The sequence below is a fragment of the Monodelphis domestica genome, chromosome 4, assembly GCF_027887165.1.
Source record: "Monodelphis domestica isolate mMonDom1 chromosome 4, mMonDom1.pri, whole genome shotgun sequence".
Taxonomy (NCBI): Eukaryota; Metazoa; Chordata; class Mammalia; order Didelphimorphia; family Didelphidae; genus Monodelphis; species Monodelphis domestica.
In genome coordinates, this window is record NC_077230.1 from 219,297,342 (window position 1) to 219,321,909 (window position 24,568).

At 38.1% G+C, this 24,568-nt stretch overlaps 1 protein-coding gene across 6 annotated transcripts in view; it reads right to left on the reverse strand.

Moving 5' to 3' along the window:
* Positions 1 to 813: 813 nt before the first annotated feature.
* The window catches only part of RFTN2 (raftlin family member 2), a 95,546-nt gene continuing 71,791 nt past the window's right edge, over positions 814 to 24,568 (reverse strand). Inside the window, exons 9-10 of one of the 6 annotated variants that reach the window (XM_056794163.1) lie at positions 4,621 to 4,683; positions 814 to 3,431 (exon numbers count right to left, since the gene is read on the reverse strand). In XM_056794163.1, the coding sequence (XP_056650141.1) occupies positions 4,636 to 4,683 (48 nt within the window). In that variant the 3' untranslated portion in view covers positions 814 to 3,431; positions 4,621 to 4,635. Of the gene's footprint in view, positions 3,432 to 4,620; positions 4,684 to 8,675; positions 11,717 to 11,843; positions 16,093 to 24,568 lie in introns of those variants that run through there. The other 5 variants (XM_056794164.1, XM_056794161.1, XM_056794162.1 and 2 more) reach the window with 5 other exon arrangements.

Genomic DNA, 24,568 nt, shown 5'->3' on the forward strand with positions numbered 1-24,568 from the left:
TATTAAGCAGTGCATGCCCTTTGCCTAACAAAATGGGACCATGTCCCTTCCTCACTTTAGGGTTGGACTCCTGAAGACGACAGACCTTTATATAGCAAAAACAATTACTTAAGCAAGACTAATAATTAAAAGGAAGCAATACAACATTAGATAATCAGATTTCTAATTGGATAAAAGATTAAGGACTTTCCAAGTTGGCAGGGGGAGAGTGAATAGGTACAATTCCCTGAATTCAGGACAAGAGGTGTCCCACTCTTCAGCAAGTATCTATAAAAAATAAAAGGAAAATGTAAATAATTGATTAACAGGGGCCATTTTTAAGATAAAACATATAGGTTGCTTGAGATGTACAATTATGAGAAAACTTCTTCCATCAGTTTTAGGATCTGACTGCTTTTCTGGTCAACATAATCTAGCTCTTCAGTTAAGGATCTCTAAACAGCAGATACAAGTGATTTAGCTTTCTAGCCATGCTGGGCTGGCTTCAAACAATGCTATAATGGTTTTCTCCCAATTCCCACAATTGAATAAACTTTTCTCACAAGGCAGAATTTGGACTAGACCCATAATTGAATAGAAAGGGAACTAAACTAGCTCCAGAGTTAAGTCACACAACAGAGTCACTCAATTCCCACCAAAAGTGGTTTACTCAATTCTCATAATTAACCACTTGTTGACCTAATTCCCCTCTATGATTTTTTCACAGAGGTGTTATCTCAGAGTTGTTTTAATGTGTGTTTCTCTAATTATTTGTGACACAAAGCAATTTTTCATATGGCTTTCCCTTTTTTTCTCTCTTTGTCTCTCTCTCTCTCTCTCTCTCTCTCTCTCTCTCTCTCTCTCTCTCTCTCTCTCTCTCTCTCCCTCTTCTCTGTTTCTCTCTCTTTCTCACACACACACACACACACACACACACACACACACACACACATGCACACTCACGGAAGCCTGGGGTTAAAAGAGAAAGAACTATAGATAATTTTTGGCCCATGATTTATAAACCTTGTCTTGTCTTAAGGCTTCAGATCCCAGTCTTCCCATTTAAACCATGCAGGCAATGTCAGAGAGGAAGCATGTTACCTTAGTGACTCATGTTCTTTTCATGAGCTTCCCCAGACTGTGCCTGTCAAATTCTATATCACCTAGAAATAGTCAAACAGGACCCAGAGTTCTTATAACAATAAATAGAAATCAAGGAAGTTCACTACACATTGCCTGCATCTTTAGCTACACTTGGGAAACCTTTTGAAGTTTCATACTCTTGTCTACTATGTTTTCTCATGTTCTGAAAATTATTTTCCACAAAAGTGTAACTATAGAGCATCTTCCTCTTCTTCGACTTCACTTTTTTCTTTGTTTATTTGTATTCATCTTCGAGGAGAGGATTGTATAACTTACTCAAAGACCCCAAACAATTCTCCCAGTAAGCTGACATTTCTGGTAACCCTGCAATGATAAAATAGCTTAGGCTGGTTATTCCTTTTGGGATACTCTTCTGAGTGCCTGAAGAGGTGAGGAGTCTGTCCCGGGGAGTTTTTGCCTGGAAAAGGTTAGGCGTAGGGTAAAAGGGAAAGGAAGTGTTTTTCAAAATTGGGGAGAAACTGTTTTAATTCAGCTAAGACTTCTGCAGCAGGCCTCACCTTGAATCTTAAATCACTTCAGGACTATGAGCTGCATTTTCAAGTGGGGTGAATTTGTTTGGGCTGGCTTGTCTGTTCTCAGGACTTTGCGGGCACATTGTAGTGAGGTCCTTTGGCTGGTTCCAGATTCCATGGTTGCCCTGGGTTTTGCTGTGTTTCCTCAGGCATTTTCTTATTTCCCATTCTTCTCATGTTCCCAAACAAGAGCCCTTTTTGCTTGCTTAAAATTAAGCATTCCTTCCCCATACACCATAAAAAAAGTTGCACAGCCCATCCAGACTTTGAATCTCCTGAACTCTTGCTCCTTCCTACTTTTTCCTCCAACTTGGGGACAGTGAATAACCTGCAGTGTTCAGTGTTGGAGCCGATAGCTTGAGAACTTAAACTGGTGGTTTGTTGAATTGTGCCATAGGAATACAGTGTGCTCTACGAAATGATGACTACGAGTGATCCAGAGATACATGGGAAGAATGATAGGAACTGATACAAAGTGAAGGTTGATCCAAGAGGATAACATACACAATGACTATAATGCTGTAATTGAAAATGACACTAAAAGATGATTGGATTTAGAGGAATGGCTATGTCCAATCTTGATCCCAAAGAATAGATGATGGTCTCTTCTCTTGGCAAAGAGCTGGAAGGAGATCCCACCTGGTTGCTTTATCAGTTGGATTTTGTTGAACTTTTTCTTTAATATAAGCCAATCATTAAACATTTATTCAATGCCCACTATGTGCTAGGCACTGTGCTAAGCACTGGAGATACAAAGGGAGGCAAAGGAAATCCTTGCCCCAAAGGAATTTCCAGTCTGCAAATAAATATATACAAAGCAAGGTATATTCAGAATAAATAAGAAAAAATTAACAGAGGGAAGGAACTAGAATTAGTAGGAGTTGCAGAAGGCTTCAAGATTTGGTGGGTATATGAAGATGGGAACTATGTATCAGGAAATGATTATAGTGTCAAAAACAAAATGTCAGCTAAATTTAAAAAAGGCAAAGATTATTATTGATCCAGTGGACAAATTTATGAAACAAAACTTCCCTCTTCTTGGGTGATCTGTGGTTGACTGTAAGCATAGGTTGTTTCATTTGCTGTGAGATACCACTGCTGTGTCACTTGGTTTTGCTTAACATTTTGTTGTTGTAATGGAAAGGGAAAGGCATGTATTGGGAAACGTGTATGAAAAAGGCATCAATTAAACTTTAAATGAATGAATTAATTCAGTGACCCTGTCCTCCTCAAATAAATGAACCAAAAGGATATTTGGTGTTTGTGCTGAATCTGACAACAATATTGTGAGCTCCCAGGATTAGGGGGTTACTAGCCAAGATTGTAAATGGAGTAGGTCAAAGCTTCTATGCTGAACCAGAGTGGGCCATTGAACTTCCAGTCTCCATGAGATAGGGAGAACTAGTCTAAATAAACAAACAAAAAATAAACATTCCTCAGTACCATCTTTCCAGTGAGGCAGAGGAGAGTCTGTGGCAAAGTATTTCTAGAAATAGGAGGCATGTATAAAGAGAAGCACAAATGAAGTGGCCAACTGTTTGATGGCAAAACTCAGTTCCAGCTGCAGCACACAGCTGAATGTTTTGGAAAACTGAATCTTCATCAGTAATGTGTGTGTGTTAAAAAAGGAAGCATATTTTGTCATTTATCATTTCTTAGAAGAGCAAATTCAAAAGGACTTTTTCCACTGTGGAGGATATGTTTGTAGAAACAGAATGAAATGTTCAGCCCTAATCCTCAGATGTCTTGAACAAATATCCAGTTTTGCCTCCAGCCCTGGAGAGAAAAAAGGAACAATTAAATCCCTAAATTGAGTTTGTTGGAGTTTTGTATTAATTAACTGAATGAAGACAGAGATGCTTTGCTCTCCATTTAAGCAGAAACAAAACTTGGCCTGTATTCCTCCCAGCATAATGGTATCTATTAAAATGAAGTGAATCTCCATTTGAAAAATTACTGTAATACATAAAAAAATCCTGCCCTAGAGGATTTCTGTTCCCACAAAAATGGAGGAATTATGAGGTATGCTATGATCTTATTGACTGCTAGAGCACTGGTTTTAAATATTTTTTTGCATGTGACATGGACTTCTTTCATGATGAAACCTATGGACTTCCCAGAATAAAGTTCGCAAAATAAGAGATTTAGGATTATAAAGGAAAACAAAGGTTAGTGAAAACAAAGATGATATTTTTTCCCATCCATGTCCATGGACCCCTCTCAAATCTATCCATGAAACTCTGGGGGGGGGGTTCCCTTGGGTACCCTACATCAGTGATAGTGAACCTTTCTGAGACAGAGTGCTGGGCCCTGGTTCCACTCCACCTTCCAGACTGAGTGCCATGCCCCACTGCCGGAGATCAAGTACCACTCCCCGTCCCCCAGAGATGGAGTGCCATGCTGCCCCCACCTCCCACCCCTCTCACCCTAGATGGGAGGGAGAAAACACTCCCTTTGGGATGCTGTGCAGAGGGGTTGGGTCAGTGAGAAATGACCTCAGGTTCATGGAGAGGGGGAGGGGAACAGCTCTGCCCTAAGTCTCTCTGACTTTCTAGTAATAAATTCTGGTGGGCAACTGCAGGTGTGCCCACAGGGAGGACTCTATGTGCTCTTTTTGGTACATGTGTCATAGGTTTACCATCATTGCCCTAGGTTAAGAATGTTTTTCTCCAGAAGCAATGAAATATTATCAAAGTACTAAAAAGAGCTGCCTGTGTATTTCCTGTCACACTCATGGGCTATCTTCCTCATCATTCTCAGTCAATTTCAGTCCTCAGAATATTACTCAGAAAGCATAATATTCCAGTGTGATGTGCAGTTCCTAGTGACTCAATGGAAAGTACCCATTTATGGCATGATTGAAACTTAAGGTTAGTTCCAATTGTTTTGTTCTTCAAGGTGGGTCTTTGGATTATTCCATTCTTACTTGAATAATTCAATGACAAACAAACATAAAATAAATCACCTTGCTCTCTCATTCCTATTGGGAGTCTTCTCTTGGTGGACTGTCTTCTTTTTGCAGAGACTTCTGTGCATAGAAATAGTGGACCAGTGTGAAAATTTGTCTACCATTACAGAAATAAATTTCCTTTGAATCTATTTATAGGCAAGACTTCTAGACTGAGAGCCAAGAAATTAAGAAGTACAGATGTCCTGTGTTTATGGGTAGGGGCATGGAGTTGGGAAATGATTTCTATTTCTTCTTTCTAACCACATCACAGGTTGGCTGAACATTGAGCCAACACATCTGGCATGTTATACATTTTTCCACATATATAATTCTGTACATCTGCACGTAATAGGGGAAGAGAGGAGGTATGTGTGATTTGAAATGCTTTTTGGTTCATGCTAGGCTGGCCCAAGACTGACTGACAGAAAATACAGTCAGTGACAGGAGAGTAAAGGAACAATTTAAAAATGGGAGGCAATATTTTCTTTCTCTTTACTCATAAAGTAATAAGGGAAGTTCAGAGGACTGAAACTTCCAGAACAGCAGTGAACAACTCACAAAACCTCTAATTGCTGTTACAGGTCTCCCTCATTATTTTGTTTTTAAAAATATATCTTTTAAATTTATTTTGTTAAATATTTCCCAACTATATGTAAGATGTTTTTTTAAACATTAAAAAATTTTTTTAAGTTCTAAATTCTACACCTCTCTCCTTCCCCTCTCCAACTCCTTGAGAAGGCAGGTAATATGTCTATTATTACATGTGAAGTTATGCAAAACATATTTCCATATTATTCATATTGAAAAATAAAACATCTTTACCTTCCATCTTAGAGTCAATACTACATATTGGTACCAAGGCAGAAGAACAATAAATGATAGGCAATGGGGGGGCGGGGGGTTAAGTGGCTTGTCCACTTAAGTGGCTTGACCACACAGGTCAGACATATCTGAGGCCAGATTTGAATCCAGAAACTCTAGCCCTGGCTCTCAATCTACTGAGTCACCTAGCTGCCCATAGATAGTCTTTTTCATCATGGGTCCTTTAGTATTGTCTTGGATGATTGTCTTGATCAAAGTAGATGTGTCTTTCACATTTGATCATCTTTTCAGCCATTCCCCAGGTGTTGCACATCTCCTCAATTTCCAATTCTTTACCACTACAAAAAGAGCTGATTTAATATTCTTGTAGAAAGAGGTCATTTTCCTTTTTCTTTGATCTCTTTTGGATGTGTACCTTACTAGTGGTATAGTTGAGTCAAAGGGTAGGCACAGTTTTATAGCCCTTTGGCAGAGTTCCAAATTATTCTCTAGAATGGTCAGACTTGTTCATAGCTCTACTAGTAGTGCATTAGTGTCCCAATTTTTCCACATTCCCTCTAGTATTGGTAATTTTATTTCTTAACCAATCTGATTGGTGCCCTTACTACCTTGTAATGCTGCCATGAGGGAAAAGTGGAGAAAGTTCCAGTTCAGATCCAAGAATCCTCACAATAGAGCAGTGTGGCTATAGACCTGACCTAGGCTACATACAACTAAGGTATCATCCTACCTGTGAATGGGGATATTGAACTTTATTTGATAAAGTAGTTGATATATCCTACCTTTAACTAGAAAATTTAAGTATAAACAAAATTAATGGGAAGTGATATGATTTTGCATATTGTTTCAGTGGAAAGCATAATCCAATTCATAAATACTGGGATCACAAATTAATATATCATGATCTTGAAGGCATCTCAGAGGTCATCTGGTCCAACCTGCTCATTTTAGATGAGAAAACCAAGGATCAATACATTTAGTGACTTGCCTAACATAATACAGGTAGTCAAAGTCCATTAGTCAACTCCATAGATTAGGTCCTAGATTGCTTTCTTCCATTTATATAATTTTGGGCTTAGTTAATGATTTCTCTAGAATACCTAACCAAGGAAATGTGGCATGAAACCCAACTAAACCAGATTCATCTTGAGTGTTGATAGATACCAACAGAAAATGGACAGCAAATAAATTGGGGTGGGAGGTGGGATCTGGCAGCATTTCTATTAAAAAAAACTATTTTCATCTTTGACAATAGTGATACTTCTGCATTTGGATTCAAATACCTCAGTACCAAATGTACTATTTAAGGAAGCAAAAATACACCTAGAAAAGAATCAGTGCTGTTGGTGATAATTCTGAAGTATGTAGGGACTGATTTTTAAGATATTTCTAAGAGGAGAAGCTTCTAAGTAACTGGGAAAATCATGCATAATATTATTTTCTGAAAAGGATGATTGAGGGGGCTTGGCTATATGGGTCAATAGTTGCTGGTGGTAACAGTCATTCATTTATGAGGTTTTTGTTTGTATGAGGGTTTGTTTTGTTGGAGGTTTTGTTAGATTTGCAATTTTGATTTTCACCCGAATTGAGTATGGTAAAACAATAACCAAGTATCAATCTCAACATTGTGGAGGAGAGAATTTGAAAAGCCTGCAAAAAGGCTGGAAAAGCAAAGACTCCAGAACTGTCAATCAAGGAGAACCTTCTATTTGGAATGAGGGCTGGAAAAGACAGTTAAGAAGTTGTCAAACTGAAATTTTGGTCTTTTTGCCTTGGAGACAGAAAGGAGAAGGGATCTCTTGGCTTGGGGACAGGAAGAAAGAAGGACAAAGTCAAGCTCTCTCTGATTTCTCTGCTGTGTTACAGTGACTGAATTTCCAGACTTGTTAACCCATTTTCTCAGTCTGAACTATATTCCACCATCCTCCTATCTAGGAACTATCCTATTAGGGAAACACCAACCCTCTTTCCCTCCATTTTCTTATCTTTACCTTTCTCCCCAATAAATACCTTATCTGAGAGAAGGGAAAAGAATGATTTACTTGATACACCACTTTGAGTTGATTGAGAGAGACCAACTGAAGAATCAACAGGAAATAGGAGGGTGGAAGGGAGGAGGGACAAGGAGGGACAAGAAGGGAGGAGAGAGGTAACCAGGGATTGAAGGGAAAGAGGGAGGAAGGGAGGATATTAGCAGATCTGATCTTTAGTTATCATTTATCACTCAAATAATCCCTTATTACAATTTGGCACCCTGAACTGACTGAATTCACAATCCTGAATAGACTATACAAGAGGAAACCAGAAAAAGACAAAAATGTTTAAGCAAATTATCTGTGGGGTGATAATACTGGCAGCTATTGCAGGATATTGGATATACAATGTACAATGACAACTATAATTTTAGATTCTGTGGGGTATATAGCTAACACTACAACTTTCATATTGAACATGCCTTTTCAAAAAGACACAATACTCTGGCAAATACTGACCTAGATCGACATTATTATTATGGCTGCAATACAAACGATCACCTATATGAAGAACATTTATTGAAGTGTAATTCCTAAAACTACAGCACAGATCATGGTAGTGGATACCAATTTGGAAACACTGGTTAAGAACATGTTTGAGGAATTCTTAAAGGCAAAAAGCCTAGATCAGATAAAGGATAAGGGAAATGGTCAGGCAGACAATGCATCTAAGGATAAAGAAAGGAAGACCAAGAAAACAAAGTCGGGTGCACAGGGAAATGACAATGACAAGGAAACTAAGGCAAATAATGAGGCTGAAAAAATCTTTCCACTAAAAGACATTACCAAGATATTTGATACAGCTGGAGTGTTGTACTCCAAAGTTCATAAGCAATTTACTACTCAAGAATTAGATTCTATGAAGAAAAGGTTGGTTTCCAAAGTTTATCAATATATAAATAGAGCCCCATAGATCTCATAAAGAACTGAAACGTGCTTTTTGTATTTTTGAACCCAGTTTTGAGGATGTGGAATTTCTTCTGGCAGAACTTTTTAGCCTCCGTGAACATCACCAATTTATTGATAGAACAAGATCAGAAAGCACCCTGACAAGCTGGCCAACAGAGGAGCAAAAGAGAGGACTTTGACTTCTCTAATTCCATTAGCATGACTTACCTAAGGAAATGCAGGGAGGACTTGCTCCAAGCTATTAAAATGTGTTGCTCCAAGCCAAATGCTTGGTGAAAACTTGATAAGATGGACAAGACAAGGGAGAACATTCAGTTTCATTTATTGGTCGCCTTTCAGAAACAGCTGAAAGTATCATGGGCATAGAAAAAGATATGGATGACTCTGTGACCCATGTTAGGAGACAATTTCTGAAAGGATGTACACCACACCTTAGGAATTTCTTCAAACATTACTTTCCAAAATGTGATACTGTAAATTTGACAGAACTAAGAGACTCTGCATCATATATTTTTGACAGTCACTGAGAGCAAAATAGACAGGTTTCAAAATTACAGAAGAAGTTGCATGAATCACAGCAAAATCTAAGACAAGGAGATTGAAGAAATTAAAAATTTGAACACTGTTAAAACATACTCAAAACCTGTCTATCGACAAAGAAAAATTCAGAGACCAGACAATGTTTTTTCTGTCATAAAACTGGATGCCTAATCAAAGACTTTTCTCAAGAAGTATGAGGTTAATAATAACAATAAGATCACACAAGGAAAATATAATAAGCATAAACCAACATGTAATCACTGTTTGCTAAAAACAAGTCATAAGCATAAACCTACATGTAATCACTGTTTGCTAAAAACAAGTCAACAAGCAGCAAATCTTCAGGAAATGAGAGAAGCTATCAATGCAGGGACTAAGCCCAAATATGCAGACATGGTTAGGAGAGAATTATGAAGCCAGGATTATGGTGTATTTAGTTTGGTGCATGGAGATAGAGAAATGCAAAATAAACTGGTTGTTCTAAAACAAAAGAGAAAACAGAAAAGATACAATGAAAAGGTGATGCAAGAAATTGAATCTGTGAGTTCTGAGAAATGCAAACCAAGTGAAAGGCAGAGACAAGTAAAAGAGCTTGATGAAGTTAAAAAGGTCATTTCTCAAATAAACACTGACATGGGAGACTTAGAAACTGTATAGTAACCACTCAGTTAAATCCATCTGTGGTGCCAAATTGTAATAAGGAATTATTTGAGTGATAAATGATAACTAAAGATCAGATCTTCCAATCTCCTCCCTTCCTCCCTTCCCTGCCCTTTCAGTTGATTCTTCTGTTGATCTCTCTCAATCAATTCAGGATGAGTTTGATGATGTTTCAAATAAAATACTCTTTCTCTTTTCTAAGATTAAGTAAGGGTTTTATTGGGGAAGAAGAGAAAGATAAGGAAATGGAGGGAAAGAGGGTTTGAGGTTTCTCTAAACACTAGAATAATTCCTAGGTTGGAGGATGGTGAAATATAGTTCAGATTGAGAAAATGGGTTAACAGGTCTGGAAATTCATTCACTGTAACACAGCAGAGAAATCAGAGAGAGCTGGGCTTTGTCCTACTTTCTTTCTGTCCCCAAGCCAAGAGATCCCTTCTTCCTTTCTGTCTCCAAGGCAAAAAGACCAAAATTTCAGTTTGACTCCTTCTTTACTGTCTTTTCCAGTCCTCATTCCAAATAGAATGTTCTCCTTGATTGACAGTTCTGGAGTCTTTGCTTTTCCAGCCTTTTTGCAGGCTTTTCAAATTCTCTTCTCCACAACACTTAAGAAGATTTACAGAATGTGAGACTATTTGAATGGATGAGGAAAGTAAAATATTAAGTGAATCTTCCAAGTGCCTAAATTATTCTTTGGTTGTGTTTAGAAATCACATTTAACCCTTTGGAGTGTTACAAGGGAATCACTTTAAAAGACTGATATATATTAATTTAAGGTCGCCAAGGAATTCAGCTATGTAATTCCTAAATGAAAACTCAAGTCAGCAGTAAATCTTTTATGGAGTTTAATTACAATAGGAGTAAGAAAGGAATTAGAGATAGAGAGAGAGAAAAAGGGAGAGAAGGGAATAGGGCTTAAATACCCCTTCTGTTTAGGCTGGGCCAAAAGGCCCAAGCCCTTAGATAGCTGGGGCAAAGAAAAGAGATCAGTCCCTATTACTCACGTGACCAAAATGGAGAAACAGTCTCAGAGGCCCCCACCTTCAGCTTCCTTCAGAGCAAGCTTCTCTCAGAGCACACCACAACCACTCCGGCCAACTCCTCCACCCCCCCCCAGTCTCCAGACCCCCCTGATCTTTAAGGAAACCATCCAAGTTGCCTCCCCTCAGTTCTCACATCTACCAATCACTGTCCATCAATTTCCCTGTGCCAATGGAGGCTCTAGCTTAACCCAGGACCGCCCATAGGTCTGTGGCTTTGCACATGTCTGTTGAAGGTCATATTTTCAAATAATTAAATCTTTGCTCCTTTGCTCCAGCCCTTTCTAAATCCTGTTAACCTGAGTAGGGTAGAGATTGGAATAATTAAATTTTTAACTAGGCTGCAGCCCTTACTCAATCCTGTTAGGACTGAATAGGGTGGAGATTGATTCCAAGTATCTCCACTGTATCAATTCTAAAATCAATCATGACTCAAAGAAATTCCTGTTCTATGCTAAGCATAGGTCAAAGTCCTTTCCATTGTTCAGCAAAGGGTTTCTGTCCTAAAGTAATCTTAAGAAGGGAAGGAGAAGGAACCTCCCATGCCAATGGGGTTCACATTCCAATAGTCAAGACCCACTATCAATAGGAAATTTTTCAAGTATGAAATTTCCCAATGGTGAAATTTCCAACATTTATAAGTCTAAGAAATTTTGAGGTTTACAGGAGTTTATTAGCTTTATTCTATGATTCCTTTTCCTACCCTCCCACCCCCCTTAAACTCTTACCTTCACTCAGAAGGGCCTTCATTCTCTCACTTCAATAGAATAACTACTAAAATACTTATTTTGTTTTAAAATTACAATGAAATTTGTCTTCCTTCCTATCTTTCTGCATGTAATTCATGTCAGTGGAACCCCCATGAGCATCCTATTATTTTCTGTTGTTTCCATTTCTTCTCCAAAAATCCTTTCCTTGGAGCCTCCTCCATTTGGATTAATTAGGCTGAGCTTCCCTTTGGGCTGGCCAATGGTGTTTTTCTGCTGCTGATCTCGACTCTAGTGGCAGGTCATGGTGTGATTGTTTGAAGTTCTGGTCATCCATTGAAGTAGAAGGACTTCAAAACTGACCTCTCCTCAGCATAGATGGCAAGCACACAGATGCACTCTGTTTCCAAAAAAAAAAAGGATGTTTTGGCCCCTTGAAAATTCATTAATGTGCCTGAGGAGTCTATTATTGCAGATGAAAAAGCAAGAAACAGGCAGTAGAATAAAATAGTCTACCTTTGGGAGTATGTAGTCTATTCATTCTTTTATTTATTTAATGAGTCTTGATTAAGTGCCTCCTAAATAATGCTTAAGCTGGGGATACAAAGACAAAAGCAAAAACAGTCCTTGCCCTCAAGGAGCTTACATTCTACCCTGTGGTGATGAAGGGGAGATGGACAAGTATACAGATAAATACTGACAAAATATATACAAAGCAAATACAGTGTGATTGAATTTACAGGTAGAGGGGGTCTAATAATTGGGAGGTATCAGGAAAGGTCTTCCATAGGAGATAGGGCTTGAATTGAGCCTGGAAGGAACCTAGGGAATCTGAAAGGCTGAGGTAAAGAGGGAGAACATTTCAGGCATAGAGGACCATTTGTTCAAAGAGGTACATAGATAGGAGTTGTTACTAAGCCTCCATCTTGGCTCCGACCTTCCAAAGAGGTACATAGCTAGGGGTGGAATGTCTTGTACAGGCAATAGCAAGGTCACTTTGACTGGATAATCAGTTTGACTGGACTGTGGAGTTTATGATGTGTAGCAGATGTGTGATGAGCTCAGAAAAAAGGCAGAAGCCAGACTGTGAAGGGTTTTAAACAGAAAGGTTTATATTTGTCCTAGAGGCAATAGTGGAATAGTGGAATAGCCAGTGGAACTTTTTGAGCAGGACAGTCATATGGTTAGACCTGTGCTTTAAGAATATCTAGCAGGTATGTGGAAAATAGATTGGAGAGGAGAAATATTTAAGGCAGGGAGACCATTGAGGATATTATTGCAATAGATCAGGTGAGAGGTGATGAGGTCCTGATCTAGGGGAATTTCCCTGGGAGTAGAATGAAAGAGATGGATTCAAGAGATATTGTAAAGGTGGAATGGTGAAGACTTGGTAACTGATTTTTTAAAATCATGTCAAAACTTTAGGACATCTTGAAGACTCTAAAAGACTCCTATGAAAGTCCATTAACTCTTGCATATTTATTTCAGATGCCAGATGGTTCACTAGATAGAGCACGAGACCTGGAGTCAGGAACATCTGAGTTTAAATCCAATTTCAGGCACTTACTACTCATGCTACCTTGGCCAAGTCATTTAACCATTATCTATCTCAGTTTCCTCATCTGAGGTAAAATAGAGATAATATAATAGCACCTACCTCTCAGGTTGTTGTGAGGATAAAATGAAATAATCTTGGTAAAGTGCTTTTGTAAACCTTAAAATGCTATGTAAATGCTAGCTAGCTATTATTATCCTCTAAACAACCTGACATGTTTCTGTTAATATTATCTCTAGTTATGCATACAAAAGCAGCAAGGCTGAATATTCTATACTAAGCTTCTGGAAGAGTAATTCATTGTGAAGGTTTTGATGCAGGGAAATTTTTTCTTCTTTTCTTTTTTGAAAATGTATGACCCTGGGCAAGTCACTTAACACACACTGCCTAGCCCTTACAACTCCTGCTTTGGAACCAATACACAGGATTGATTCTAAGACAGGCAGAAAGGAGTTTTGAAAAAGAAAAAAGAAAATTTGGGATAACTTTATGTTAAACCCATCATGGATAATGCTAGATTTTCTTGTGGGGGGCTTTCTTTCCCATCATGTAACACAATTATTTCATATATTTTTATATGCGACACATTCATTTATGAATACATATTAAACATATATATCCATTCAATGGCTATACTCTTCTACTAAATCAAAAAATTTAATGCCAATTAAATGACCCTTTATTACTCAAACCTTCTTTAGAACTCAGTATCAATGATGTTAAGCTGAACAACAGGCAGAAATCTATAAAAGTTAGGCTAGTTGGAATTCTCTTGAAGATTCCATAATACCTTCATTTCTATGACTCCCAAGTCTTGCTTTCTCCTGCAACAAGTAGACAAAAATTCTTTTTCATGAGTTTCATCTTCATTTATCCCAGACTCAGTTTGAGCAATGGTGAAGGCACCCATTTATATTTCTTGGGCCAAGGAAAAGTCATTGGTTGGAACTAGCAAGTCAAAGTATTTTATCTGAAGTGTTCTGAATACCCATCCTCTTCAGTAGCTGAATTTCCAGGCCTGAAAAAGCTGTTTCATAGATTTCTTGATTTCGATAAAGAAAAGGAGAAAATCATTAAAATCTAAAGATGAAAATTTTGCTTTTCATTTGTTGCTTTGTTATTTTCTGATTTTTTAATAAAGAAAAATTACACTCTCCCTAAGTTTTCCCTCCTTTATTTTGAGATGGTGAGTGTTGTTCTGCTATGGTTATTTTCTGATGTCTAGAAGAGCAGTACCTCATCTAAATGAAATCATTGAATAATATAGCATTCTTGGTGAAGCAACGATGTACACAAAGGGACATTTTTTGCAGAAATATTTGAATGCATAGGAGTTGCTATAAAGTACATACATGCTGCACTAAAGATAAACTGGTGGATGTCTACATGTAGGAGAATAACTACTAGGAAATTCTTTATTTCAGAACTATTTTTAGACCCTTTGGGGTGGGGCAGGGTGATAAGTAGTTTTCCAAAGGACTGTTATTCTGAACAGTAGTTGTCTGAGGTGAGTATAAGAAATGTCAAACGATGGAATTCACACAAACACGTAAAATGGAAGGACATTATTTCTTAAAAAACTAAACATCTTGCCCTGAACAGATGTTCTTAGTTGACAGGAGCATAAACATGACTCTAATGAATTTACTAATAATAGTTCTGCATTTAGGGGCAGTAGCCAAAGCCAACAAACAAAGGAAAAAAGACACAAGACTGGAGCATCACACAGCCTTACATCAAAATGTATGAAGTAATGTACTTAATTCACCATTGAATTAAATCTCCATGATTATTTACAGGTCCATTGACTGCAGGTATCACATGCAGGCTCACATACAAGTGACCTGTGTCACCCCATCCTCCTGATCGTATTGTCCGTCATCCAGCTCCCTCAGAACACTATCATTGCTGCTGACCCCAGAGAAGCTGCTATATGGGCCCGGGGTCCCTTCTCTGGTCCAAGGGTCTTGAGAAGGAGAGAGATGACATTCCTCAGATGGGTGTCTGCTCTCTGCAGGGCGAGAAGTAGCTGTGTCTAGCCCAATGCTCCGGCTAGTTACTTTGCTTTTCTCTTCTCTTGTTTTTATCTGCCTCATGGATTTCTTCTGAAACATAAGAGATGTTCACACAGGAATTATAACAAGACAGCTGGCATCTGTTAAGAGGCTAGTGGTGTGAAGCTCAGACAAGGCAATTTGTAATGTGTAGCCAAAGATCTTGTTTAAGACACTTACCAGCTGGGGGGCTCGGGACAAGTCACATACCTCTGTAGGCTTTGGATGCCTTATTTCTAAAATAAGGGGTCTGGATTTGATGCCCTTGCTGACTTAACACTTCTCAGTGCTAAAGGGACCTTGAGAGCTCCCTCTCAGCTCTGAATTTATGATCCAATGAGTAAATGGTCTAATTCCATGTTGGCAAATCTATGGTACCTATGGTGAGCTGGAGGGGGCTGTTTTCTTATGCTCTCCATTGTGCCTAAGGACATTTCTCACTTCACCCTCCCCTCTGCCCAGCAGCCCAATGGGAGCACTTTCTCCCTCCCCTGTCTGGGATAAGGGAAGGTGGGGGTTCACATGTGGCATGAGGATGCAGTTTGGGCACTTGGTCTCTAAAAGGTTTGTCATCACTGGACTGGTCTGTTTCTGCAGACTCCATATCCATTTCACTTAGATCTTAGTCCAAGATGAAAGGTGGGGTTAATTGGGATCTGCTTTAGTTTATGCTTAGTCCTACAGCCAAAATGCTTCTCTAAACTTTTTTGTTATTGTTCTGCCTTGTCTTATTCTTTGTGACCCCATTTGGGGTTATCTTGACAAAGATAATAGGGTGCTTTGCCATTTCCTTCTCTAGCTCATTTGGCAAATGAGAAAACTGAGGTAAATAGGGGTAAATGACTTGTCTAGGGTGGCACATCTAGGAAATGTCTAAGGCTGTATTTTAATTCAAGAAGAGAAGTTTTCCTAATTCTAGGCTTGGCACTCTATTTACTGTGCCACCTAACTGCCTGCCTTTAAACTTTGCTTCTCTACAAACTTTTTGCCTGTGCAAGTGGGGATCTCAAGCAGTATGATATGTTCTATGCTTTAGAACACTTTATGGGCTCTGGCTGGTCTTGATAATTATTTAGTGAGTGGTCCCAGCATCTTTGATCTTGCTCAGAAGAAAGATAACATCACATGATCTCTGCCAAGGACACCAATCTAAGCAAGAAAAACAACCTGATGAGAGGAGAGGGAAGACAGAATCACTGTTCATGATAACTTCTATTTGTAGAGAACTTAAAAATTCACAAAACTTTTTCTTTCCAACAATTCTTTGAGGCAGATAGTATTTTACTGTCCCCAGCAAATAATAGGCACTTAATAAATGTTTATTGGGGCAGCTAGGAGGCACAGTGTATACAGTGTCAGGCTGGGAGACAGGAGATCTTGAGTTCAAATTTGGTCTTAGACACTTCCCAGCTGGGTCTGGGCAAAGGATATTGACCTTGGCAAAGTCACTTAACCCCAATTATCTAGCCCTTACTGCTCTTCTGCCTTAGAACTGAGTCTTAGTACTAATTCTAAACAGAAGGTAAAGGTTTAGAAGGGGGGAAAATATTTATTGATTGATTGGTTGTTGGGGAAACTGAGGCTCAGAGTTGTGGAGTGACTTGAACCCTCTATCTTCTAACTCCAGAGTAGTACTTTCCCTAAGACCTCATTTGTTAGTGCAGCAACGTGATTGAATATATCAGTATTCACACATGCTCTTGGTTTATCACCCTGCCAGCATGGTTTTGATGTATATGACATAGAGGTGATGCTTGCATGGCACCTTCTCTAGGCTCACTCCCCTCCTATTCAGACTTCCTAGTAGGTGGGGTACCAGGTCTCTTAGATCTAGGGATAGCCCTTTTGGATGGCCACACTCCTAACACTGTAACTCCTGAGTACTCACTAATTTGCTTCCTGTTAGCAGTTGCTCTTATTTATTGATATTCTAATACAATTATATTTATATTTATTAAGTATATATTTAATTTAATATCAACTAAATTAATCAAATCAAATAAAAATAAAATTAATATCAATAAGATATAATTTAATGTCAAATGAGAACAATAATAAATAGATAATTATATGTATACATACATATTTATACATGTATTTACAATATTTGGGTTGTGACCAGTGTTATGCCAATCACCTTGGGCAGCACCAGCCTTAAGGGCTATTTTGGGACTCTCAATAGAGACACACACAGGGAGAAAGAGAAAGAGAGAGAGAGAGAGAGGGAGAGAGAGAGAGAGAGAGTCCTTAACCCCTTCAGCTATCCTCTTGGCTCCCTGCCTTTCCATTTCAGCATTCACATTCATGTTTAGGCTGATGTTATGTTCAGGTTGACACCAGGAATGCAGGTAGTAGACAGGGGATGACGTCACCTTTGTGACCTGCCCCCTCCCTCTTCAGTGGGGAGGGTAAATTTCCTTTACACACAAATAAAAACATAAATATTCTATTTCATAGAATAAGATAAATTCATTATAATCTATATGAAAAAGTAGTTGGAGAATGCAGAGAAAATAGAAAATGCATAGAAGAAAATGGAACAGCTTTACTTTGCATCAGTTCATATAATTTTTCATGAGGTTTTTTTGAAACCATCTCCCTTAACATTTCTTAGAAGACAATTGTATTTAATCACAATCAGATTCTACAATGTGTTCAATAAATCTCTAATTGACGGGTATCCCCTGAATTTCCAATTCTTTGCCACTATAAAAAGAGGTGCTATAAATATTTTTGTATGTAGAAGATCTTTTTTCTTTTCTTTGATCTCTTTGGGAAATAGTCCTAGTAGTGGTATTGCTAGTTCAAAGCATATGCATCGTTTTATAACTCTTTGGACATAGTTCCAAACTGATCGACAGAATGTTTGGATCATTTCAGAACTCCACCAACTAGGGCATTAGTGTCCCTGTTTTTCCACATCCTTCCAGAATGTGTCATTTTCCTTTTCTGTCATGTTATCTAATCTGATAGGTGTGAAGTGACACTTCAGAGATGTTTTAATGTCTATTTCCCTAATTACTAGTGATTTAGAGAATTATAAATGCAATTCTTACAAAATATCTCATAGTACTTAGAGGTATTATTCCTTGTAATTAATTTAAAATTATGAGATATATAGTCTAATTTCTTCAGCATCAATGTCATTTCTTTATTCAATAATTCAACAAACATTTATTGTTACTTACCATATGCCAAGTGCTGTACTAATTGATTTACAATTTACAAATATTACATATATTTAGTTTTGATATAAAAAAGATTTTGTTTCAACTGAGGAAAATAATAGACTTTTATAGAATAGTCTTCTGTTCTAGTTGTCAAGATACTTTAGCTCTAGCCTGAACCACCTACACATACCAGGTTGAAAATAGATTGAGATTTCCTGTTAGGAAAAATAAACATTCATTAAAGCTAGATAAGTTTATTCAGAAACCGAGTCTTAACTATTAATTGCTCATATTAATTACTCATTCCTCTCATGTTGTGGCTAGCTCTATTAGGAACTCTTGGGCAAAGAAGATCCCATTACCAAGGCAGGTATTTTGAATTCAAAGATACAAATATAAATAAATAATCTCTTTGTATACTTCATATTTAAAATATTGGTGATGTTATATTATTTGGAATTAAAAATATCAAACAACAAAATTCAAGGTATTCTCATGAATCCAAAAGGATGTAGGTGTAGAGGTTATAAAAAGTAGCTATCACTGGACCACAATTAAATACTATAGTTAAAATACAGCAAACACAAATGTTTCCAGTGAAGGAAATTATTAAATGTGAGTCTGAGGGGCAGCTAGGTGGTGCAGTGGATAGAAAACCAGGCCTTGAGATGGGAAGTCTGAATATGACTTCAGACACTTCATAGCTGTGTGACCCTGGGCAAATCAATTAACCCCAAATACCACTCTTCTGCCTTGGAAGTGTTACTCACTATCAGTTCCAAGATAGAAGGGATGGATGAAAAAAAATTAGTCTGACTGGTCTAGAAAATTTGAATCCCCACATCTGAGTTGTACAAATCTCAGCTAGAGGGATAGTGGCTGGCTCTATTAGATCACTAATATTAGGAACCCTTGGATGAAGAAGATTCCTCTACTACGGCAGGTATTTTCTATTCAAAGAGCTTGGAAGTGGAGGATCTTGGACCTTACTAGCTCTGAGACCTTGGGCAAATCACTTAACTTCTTGGAGTTTCAGTACCATATCTGGAAAGTGAGAGGGTTAGACTAGATAATTTCTATGATCTCTTCCAGCTCTAAATCCTAGGTATTTGCTGTCTTGTTAAGACTTGCCCAAGGTTTGTGCACCACTTGCATTGACTTTGAGAACTTAAGATCACCCCTATTTATAGAAAAATGTTTATAGCAGCTCTTTTTTGGTAGGAAAGAATTGGAAAATGCAAGAGATGCCCATCAATTGGGAAATAAACATGAAAAATGCAAGACATTCCCATCAATTGGGAAATGAACATGCTATATAGTAAATGAATATAATATATAATACTATAATGCTGTAAGAAATGATGAAGGGTATTATTTCAAGAGACACCTGGGAAGACATGTATGAAGTGGTAAAAAAAATGAAGTGAGCAGAATCAGGAGAACAATCTGTACAATAGCAACAATTTTGTAAAGTTAACCAGCTTTTTAAGACTTAAGAACTCTGAGTAATGCAATGATCAATCACAAATCCAAAAGACCCATAATGAAACACACTAATCATTTTCTAAGAGATGATGGATTTATGGTACAGATTAAGATGTGGTTTTTTTTGGACATAGCCATAGTGGGAATTAATTTGCTTGAGTATGTGTTTGTTACAAGGGTTTTATTTTTCTTTGGGAGAGGAGAAGGAAGAGAAAAATAGATTTTTGTTAACTGATCATTAAAACAAACTAACCTCAAGGCTACCTTCATTTCATAATATATAATTCATGGGCTTTAGTCAATCAATAATTATTTATTATAATATGTGTCAGGTATTGTGCTAAGCACTGGAGATTTTTTTAAAAAGCTAAAAATACTACCTGTCCTTAAGGAGCTTACATTCTTTTGTTGTCTTTTTTCTTTTTTAATCCCTGGCCTTGCATTTTATTGATTCTAAGGCAGAAGAGTGATACGAGCTAGGCAATGGGGATTAAGTGACTTGCCCAGGGTCACACAGCTAGGAAGTGTCTGAGATCATATTTGAACCCAGGACCTCCTGTCTCTAGGCCTGGCTCTCTATCCACTGAACCACCTAGCTGCCCCTAGAATGATGTTTTAAAATGCAGAAAATAAACCACATAGGATCTATCTACAGATTCATTAGGGAACTTACATCTTTTTTGAAGAAACAACATGCAAATAACTATAGTTACATATAAGATACAAACAGAATAGATGGGAAAGTTATCTGAAATGAGAATGCATCCTAGCTGGAGGAATAAGGGAAGGTCTACTGTAGAATGGAGAGTTTTAGCTGAGTTTTGAAGGAAACCAGGGAAACTAAGACATAGAGGTGAGTGGGCAGAGTACTGGTGGGGATAGGTAGGAGGGAAGGCAGATAGTGTGAAGGCAAAGAGAAGTTGGAGTCATATGTTAGAAGAACAGGAAGTAGGAAGTTTAACTGGTTCATTTGGGTAGAAAAGTTTTAAAAAATGGCAGAAGTAGGAAGGGTCCAGATTATGAAGAATTTTAAATGCCCATAAGGGATGATATTTAATTCTAGAGGTAATAGAGAGCCACTAGAGCTCAATGAGAGCTAGTTAAGTATGGAAACCTGTCTATTTTTAGATTCAATTAAAAAAAGTGCAAACATGGTACTTAAAAGTTAAGTATGAAGATCTGCCCATTTAGATCTAATCACCAAAAGTGCAAATATTCCACTCACTCATGAAGTGGGAGGTCTGTGACTCGTGTGTACAATAGTGGGTGATAAATCAGAATCAACTGACTGCCTTCTGGGTAGTCCTAAAACAAAACTGTGATTGGTAGATGTAAAATTAGGGGAAGACACAGGAAGTGATGCAAGAGAAAATGTCTTTAAAAGGAGCTGTCACTTTCTGTGAGAGATAGTTCTTCATTTTTGGAAGTGGAGAAGGGAGGAATTCTTCATACTTTCAAGTTGAAGCTGGTGAAGAGGGGCAGAAGGATCTGCTGACTGGACTGACACGTGGTGAGTGAAAAGGCTGACTCCCTTTCCCTTGGCCTTTCTGGAGGCGCCATCTTGAGACTCCTTTCCCTTGGCAGGGACCTCTGAATTCCTGCCTGGCTCAAGAGGATCTCTCTCTTTTTCCTCTCTTTCTCTCTTCCTTAATATCTTTCCTCTTTATTGTAAAATAAACTACCACAAGACCCATTCTGACTTTTGTAATTCATTTGGGATTTAGTAATTAAATCCCTGGCGACCAAACTCTTGAATAATCAAAGTCCAACCCTTTAAAAATTAACCCCTTCCCTCCCCCTTACAATATCCAATTCAAGATGTCCAATAGGCAGTTAGAGAGTCAAAACAATAGCTGAGAAGGCCTGGGTAAAATAGATCTAAGAATCATCAACAAAGAGATAATAATTAAATCCTTAGGAGTAGATGATGTCACCAGGTGAAATAGTATCCAGTGAAAAGAGAAGACCAAGAACAGAGCCTTGGTGGATATATGGGCATGACATAGTCCAACAAAGGAAATTGAGAAGGTGAACTTGGATGAACAGGAAAACAGACAATGGCCTGAAAACCTAGAAGGGAGAGAGTATGCAGGAAGAGGAGGTGCTCAAACTTGTCAAATGCTGTCGAGAGGTAAAAAAAAAAATGAGGCTTGAGAAAATTAGGCCTTTAAATTTAACACTTAAAAGATCATCAGTAACTTTGGAGGGAGCAGTTTAGGTGAATGATGAGTTCAGAAGCCAGATGGCAAAAGTTTAGGTATTTGTGTATGAATCTCAACCTGTTTAATAAATTGTATGCTCCTTAGGGTCAAAGACCATGTCATATCTTATTTATAGTTGCATTTCCTCCATCACCTACCTGTGCTTTTTACAACAAGAAATCAAAGACATGGAAGGTTCTTCAATTGTTACTTAGTAAAGTCCATATCAAGTGGGAATTTATTAGCAACCTACCCAATAAATGGAGACCTTCAGGGATGAGGACCCATCGCCACCCAAGACAGTCAAATTCCATTTTGGGATATTGTTAAAGGCTAAGGAGTTTCCTTTTACAATGAACCAACTGAAATCTGTCTCAAGGCAACCTCCACCTTACATAGTTGGATAGATTTTTCTTGAATATTGAATGAATGCAGATAATTATATACAATCTTTCAGAAAGTAAAATTTTTTTTTTAAACCCTTACCTTCCGTCTTGGAGTCAATACTGTGTATTGGCTCCAAGGCAGAAGAGTGGTAAGGGCTAGGCAATGGGGGTCAAGTGACTTGCCCAGGGTCACACAGCTGGGAAGTGTCTGAGGCCAGATTTGAACCTGGGACCTCCCATCTCTAGAGTAATTTTTTTTAAAGCAAGTTTTAGCTACTAGAATAGCGGCACTTTGGTGTGGTGGTCCTTCATTCACTGTCATGTAGGTTTCTATTCTCTAAGATCTTTCCTAGAGCCAGATGCTTGAGGAAAAAGCAAAGAATTTTTCCAGTCTAGCAGCCAATTTTCAGTATTTTATAATCAGTGTTATATTAATTCATAGACTGCTTCATTTAAATTATATCACCACAGTTTTGTCTGCTGAGTATAAGGCAACATGGAAAGTATTATAAATATGTAGAAAGGTCATAGAGGAAAAACTAAGCATACTTTCCAAACCTTTCATTAGTTTGTGATTAGCACCCAGCCCTAAGTCTACTGGAATACTTGGAGGTATGATTTAATTTGGGAATATTCAGTCTCTCTCTCTCTCAATCTAGTTACTTAATCTTTGTTTAGATCAAAGTAATAAATGCCTATTGAATTTAATTATGGGCCTATATTTATTTTAGGGCTCATTGGTATGAAGCTCTGGCATATTGTTAGTGCCTAAAATAAGTGTGACCATCTTTAAGAACTCTCTTATTAGTATTCTTCCTTTTCCTAAACTTGGCCCTTTAGGGACCATTATTCTCCTCTCCTGATTTCTTTTTACCACTTGAATATAGATGGTACACAAAATTATAAAATTTCAGAGTTGGAGAGGATACCAGAGGCCCACTTAGGTACATTACCTCAACAGGAAATCTCTAAAAAAAATTCCCAACAAGTACCTATGGAGGCTATGTTCAAAGAGCCCTAGTTTTGGGGGACCCATAATCCCACTAAAGTAGCATACTCCACTTATGGACATTCCTAATTTTCAAGAAGTTTTCTTTCTATTCTCATGCCCAGATCAACCTTTCTGAAACTTCCACCCACTCTCTGGGGCCCAGCAGAGTAAGTTCAGTCCCTCTTCAACATGATTCCTAGATTTCCTTCTCTCCCTTTACATTCATTTGTTCATTCAACAGATATGTATAAGTGTTTACTGTTAGGCATTGTGCTAAGTGCAGGGAATAGAAAAACAATAGTGAAGACCAAAATCTGTATATTCAAAGTAAAAATAAAGTCGTTTTAGATAGTGAGGAGTGGGGGAAAGCCACTAAGTGATTGAGGAGATGAGGATACGTATTGTGTGGAAGGTGGAACTTGAGCTGAGCCTTGAAGAAAGTGAGGGATTCTCTGAAGTGGAGGGATTACAGGACATTTCAGACAAGGGTGCAAAGATGAAGAAATAGGAGATGCAATGTGACATACTAGAAATGGCAAGGTCAACTTAGCAAGATAGTAGGGAGAACAAGAGAGAATAATATACAGTAATCCTAGGAAATTAGCCTGGAGTCAGACTGTGAAGTGTTTTAAATAATAGCTGACTAGCACTTATATGGTGCTTTAAATTTGTAAAGTGTTTTATATATGGTGTTTCATTTGATTAGAGGAATTTGTAGTTTATCCTAGAGGCAACAGGGAGTCCTTGGAGCTTTTTGAAAATGGCCAGACCTATGCCTGAGGAGTATCAATTTGGCTGCTCCATGGAAGATGAAGTAGGGAGGAGAGAGATGAGTCAGAATGATTAATTAGGAAATTATTCTAGTAGTCCAGGTTAGAGATGATGAGGGCCTGAACTAGGTTCATGAGTGGTGTTCAGGGAATGATTGCAAGAGATACTTTGAAGGGAGGATTAATAAGACTTGACAAATGATTAGATAAAGGGATCGAGGGAGAGGAAAGAATCAAGGGGGGGCTTCTGTAATGACTGAAATTATCTGTAGGCTATATTTTTAAATTTTAAAATATTAATTTATTAGAAATAGACTGCTCACTACAATCTAACTAGCCATGGACTCCAGCCCAGAACAGACTCCATTGAACTCCCAACTGGGTGAGAAGCTAGTCCTGCCAGCAGAGAGCTGGACCAAGATCAAGCAGCTGGATCCATGCTTCCAGAAGAGAGAGCCAGACTTCTGTTGTGTGAGCCAGTATATACCCTTTCTGACATCATCATCTTGTCCCTTTCTTGGATATCCTAAGAGGTTTCTCAATGGAACTCAAGAGACTTCCTCCTAGGAAGTGGTGGATGTTTGAGATGCCAAGAGACTTTCTTTTTCCCTGCCCTGAGGCTGCACAATGCACAATCCAA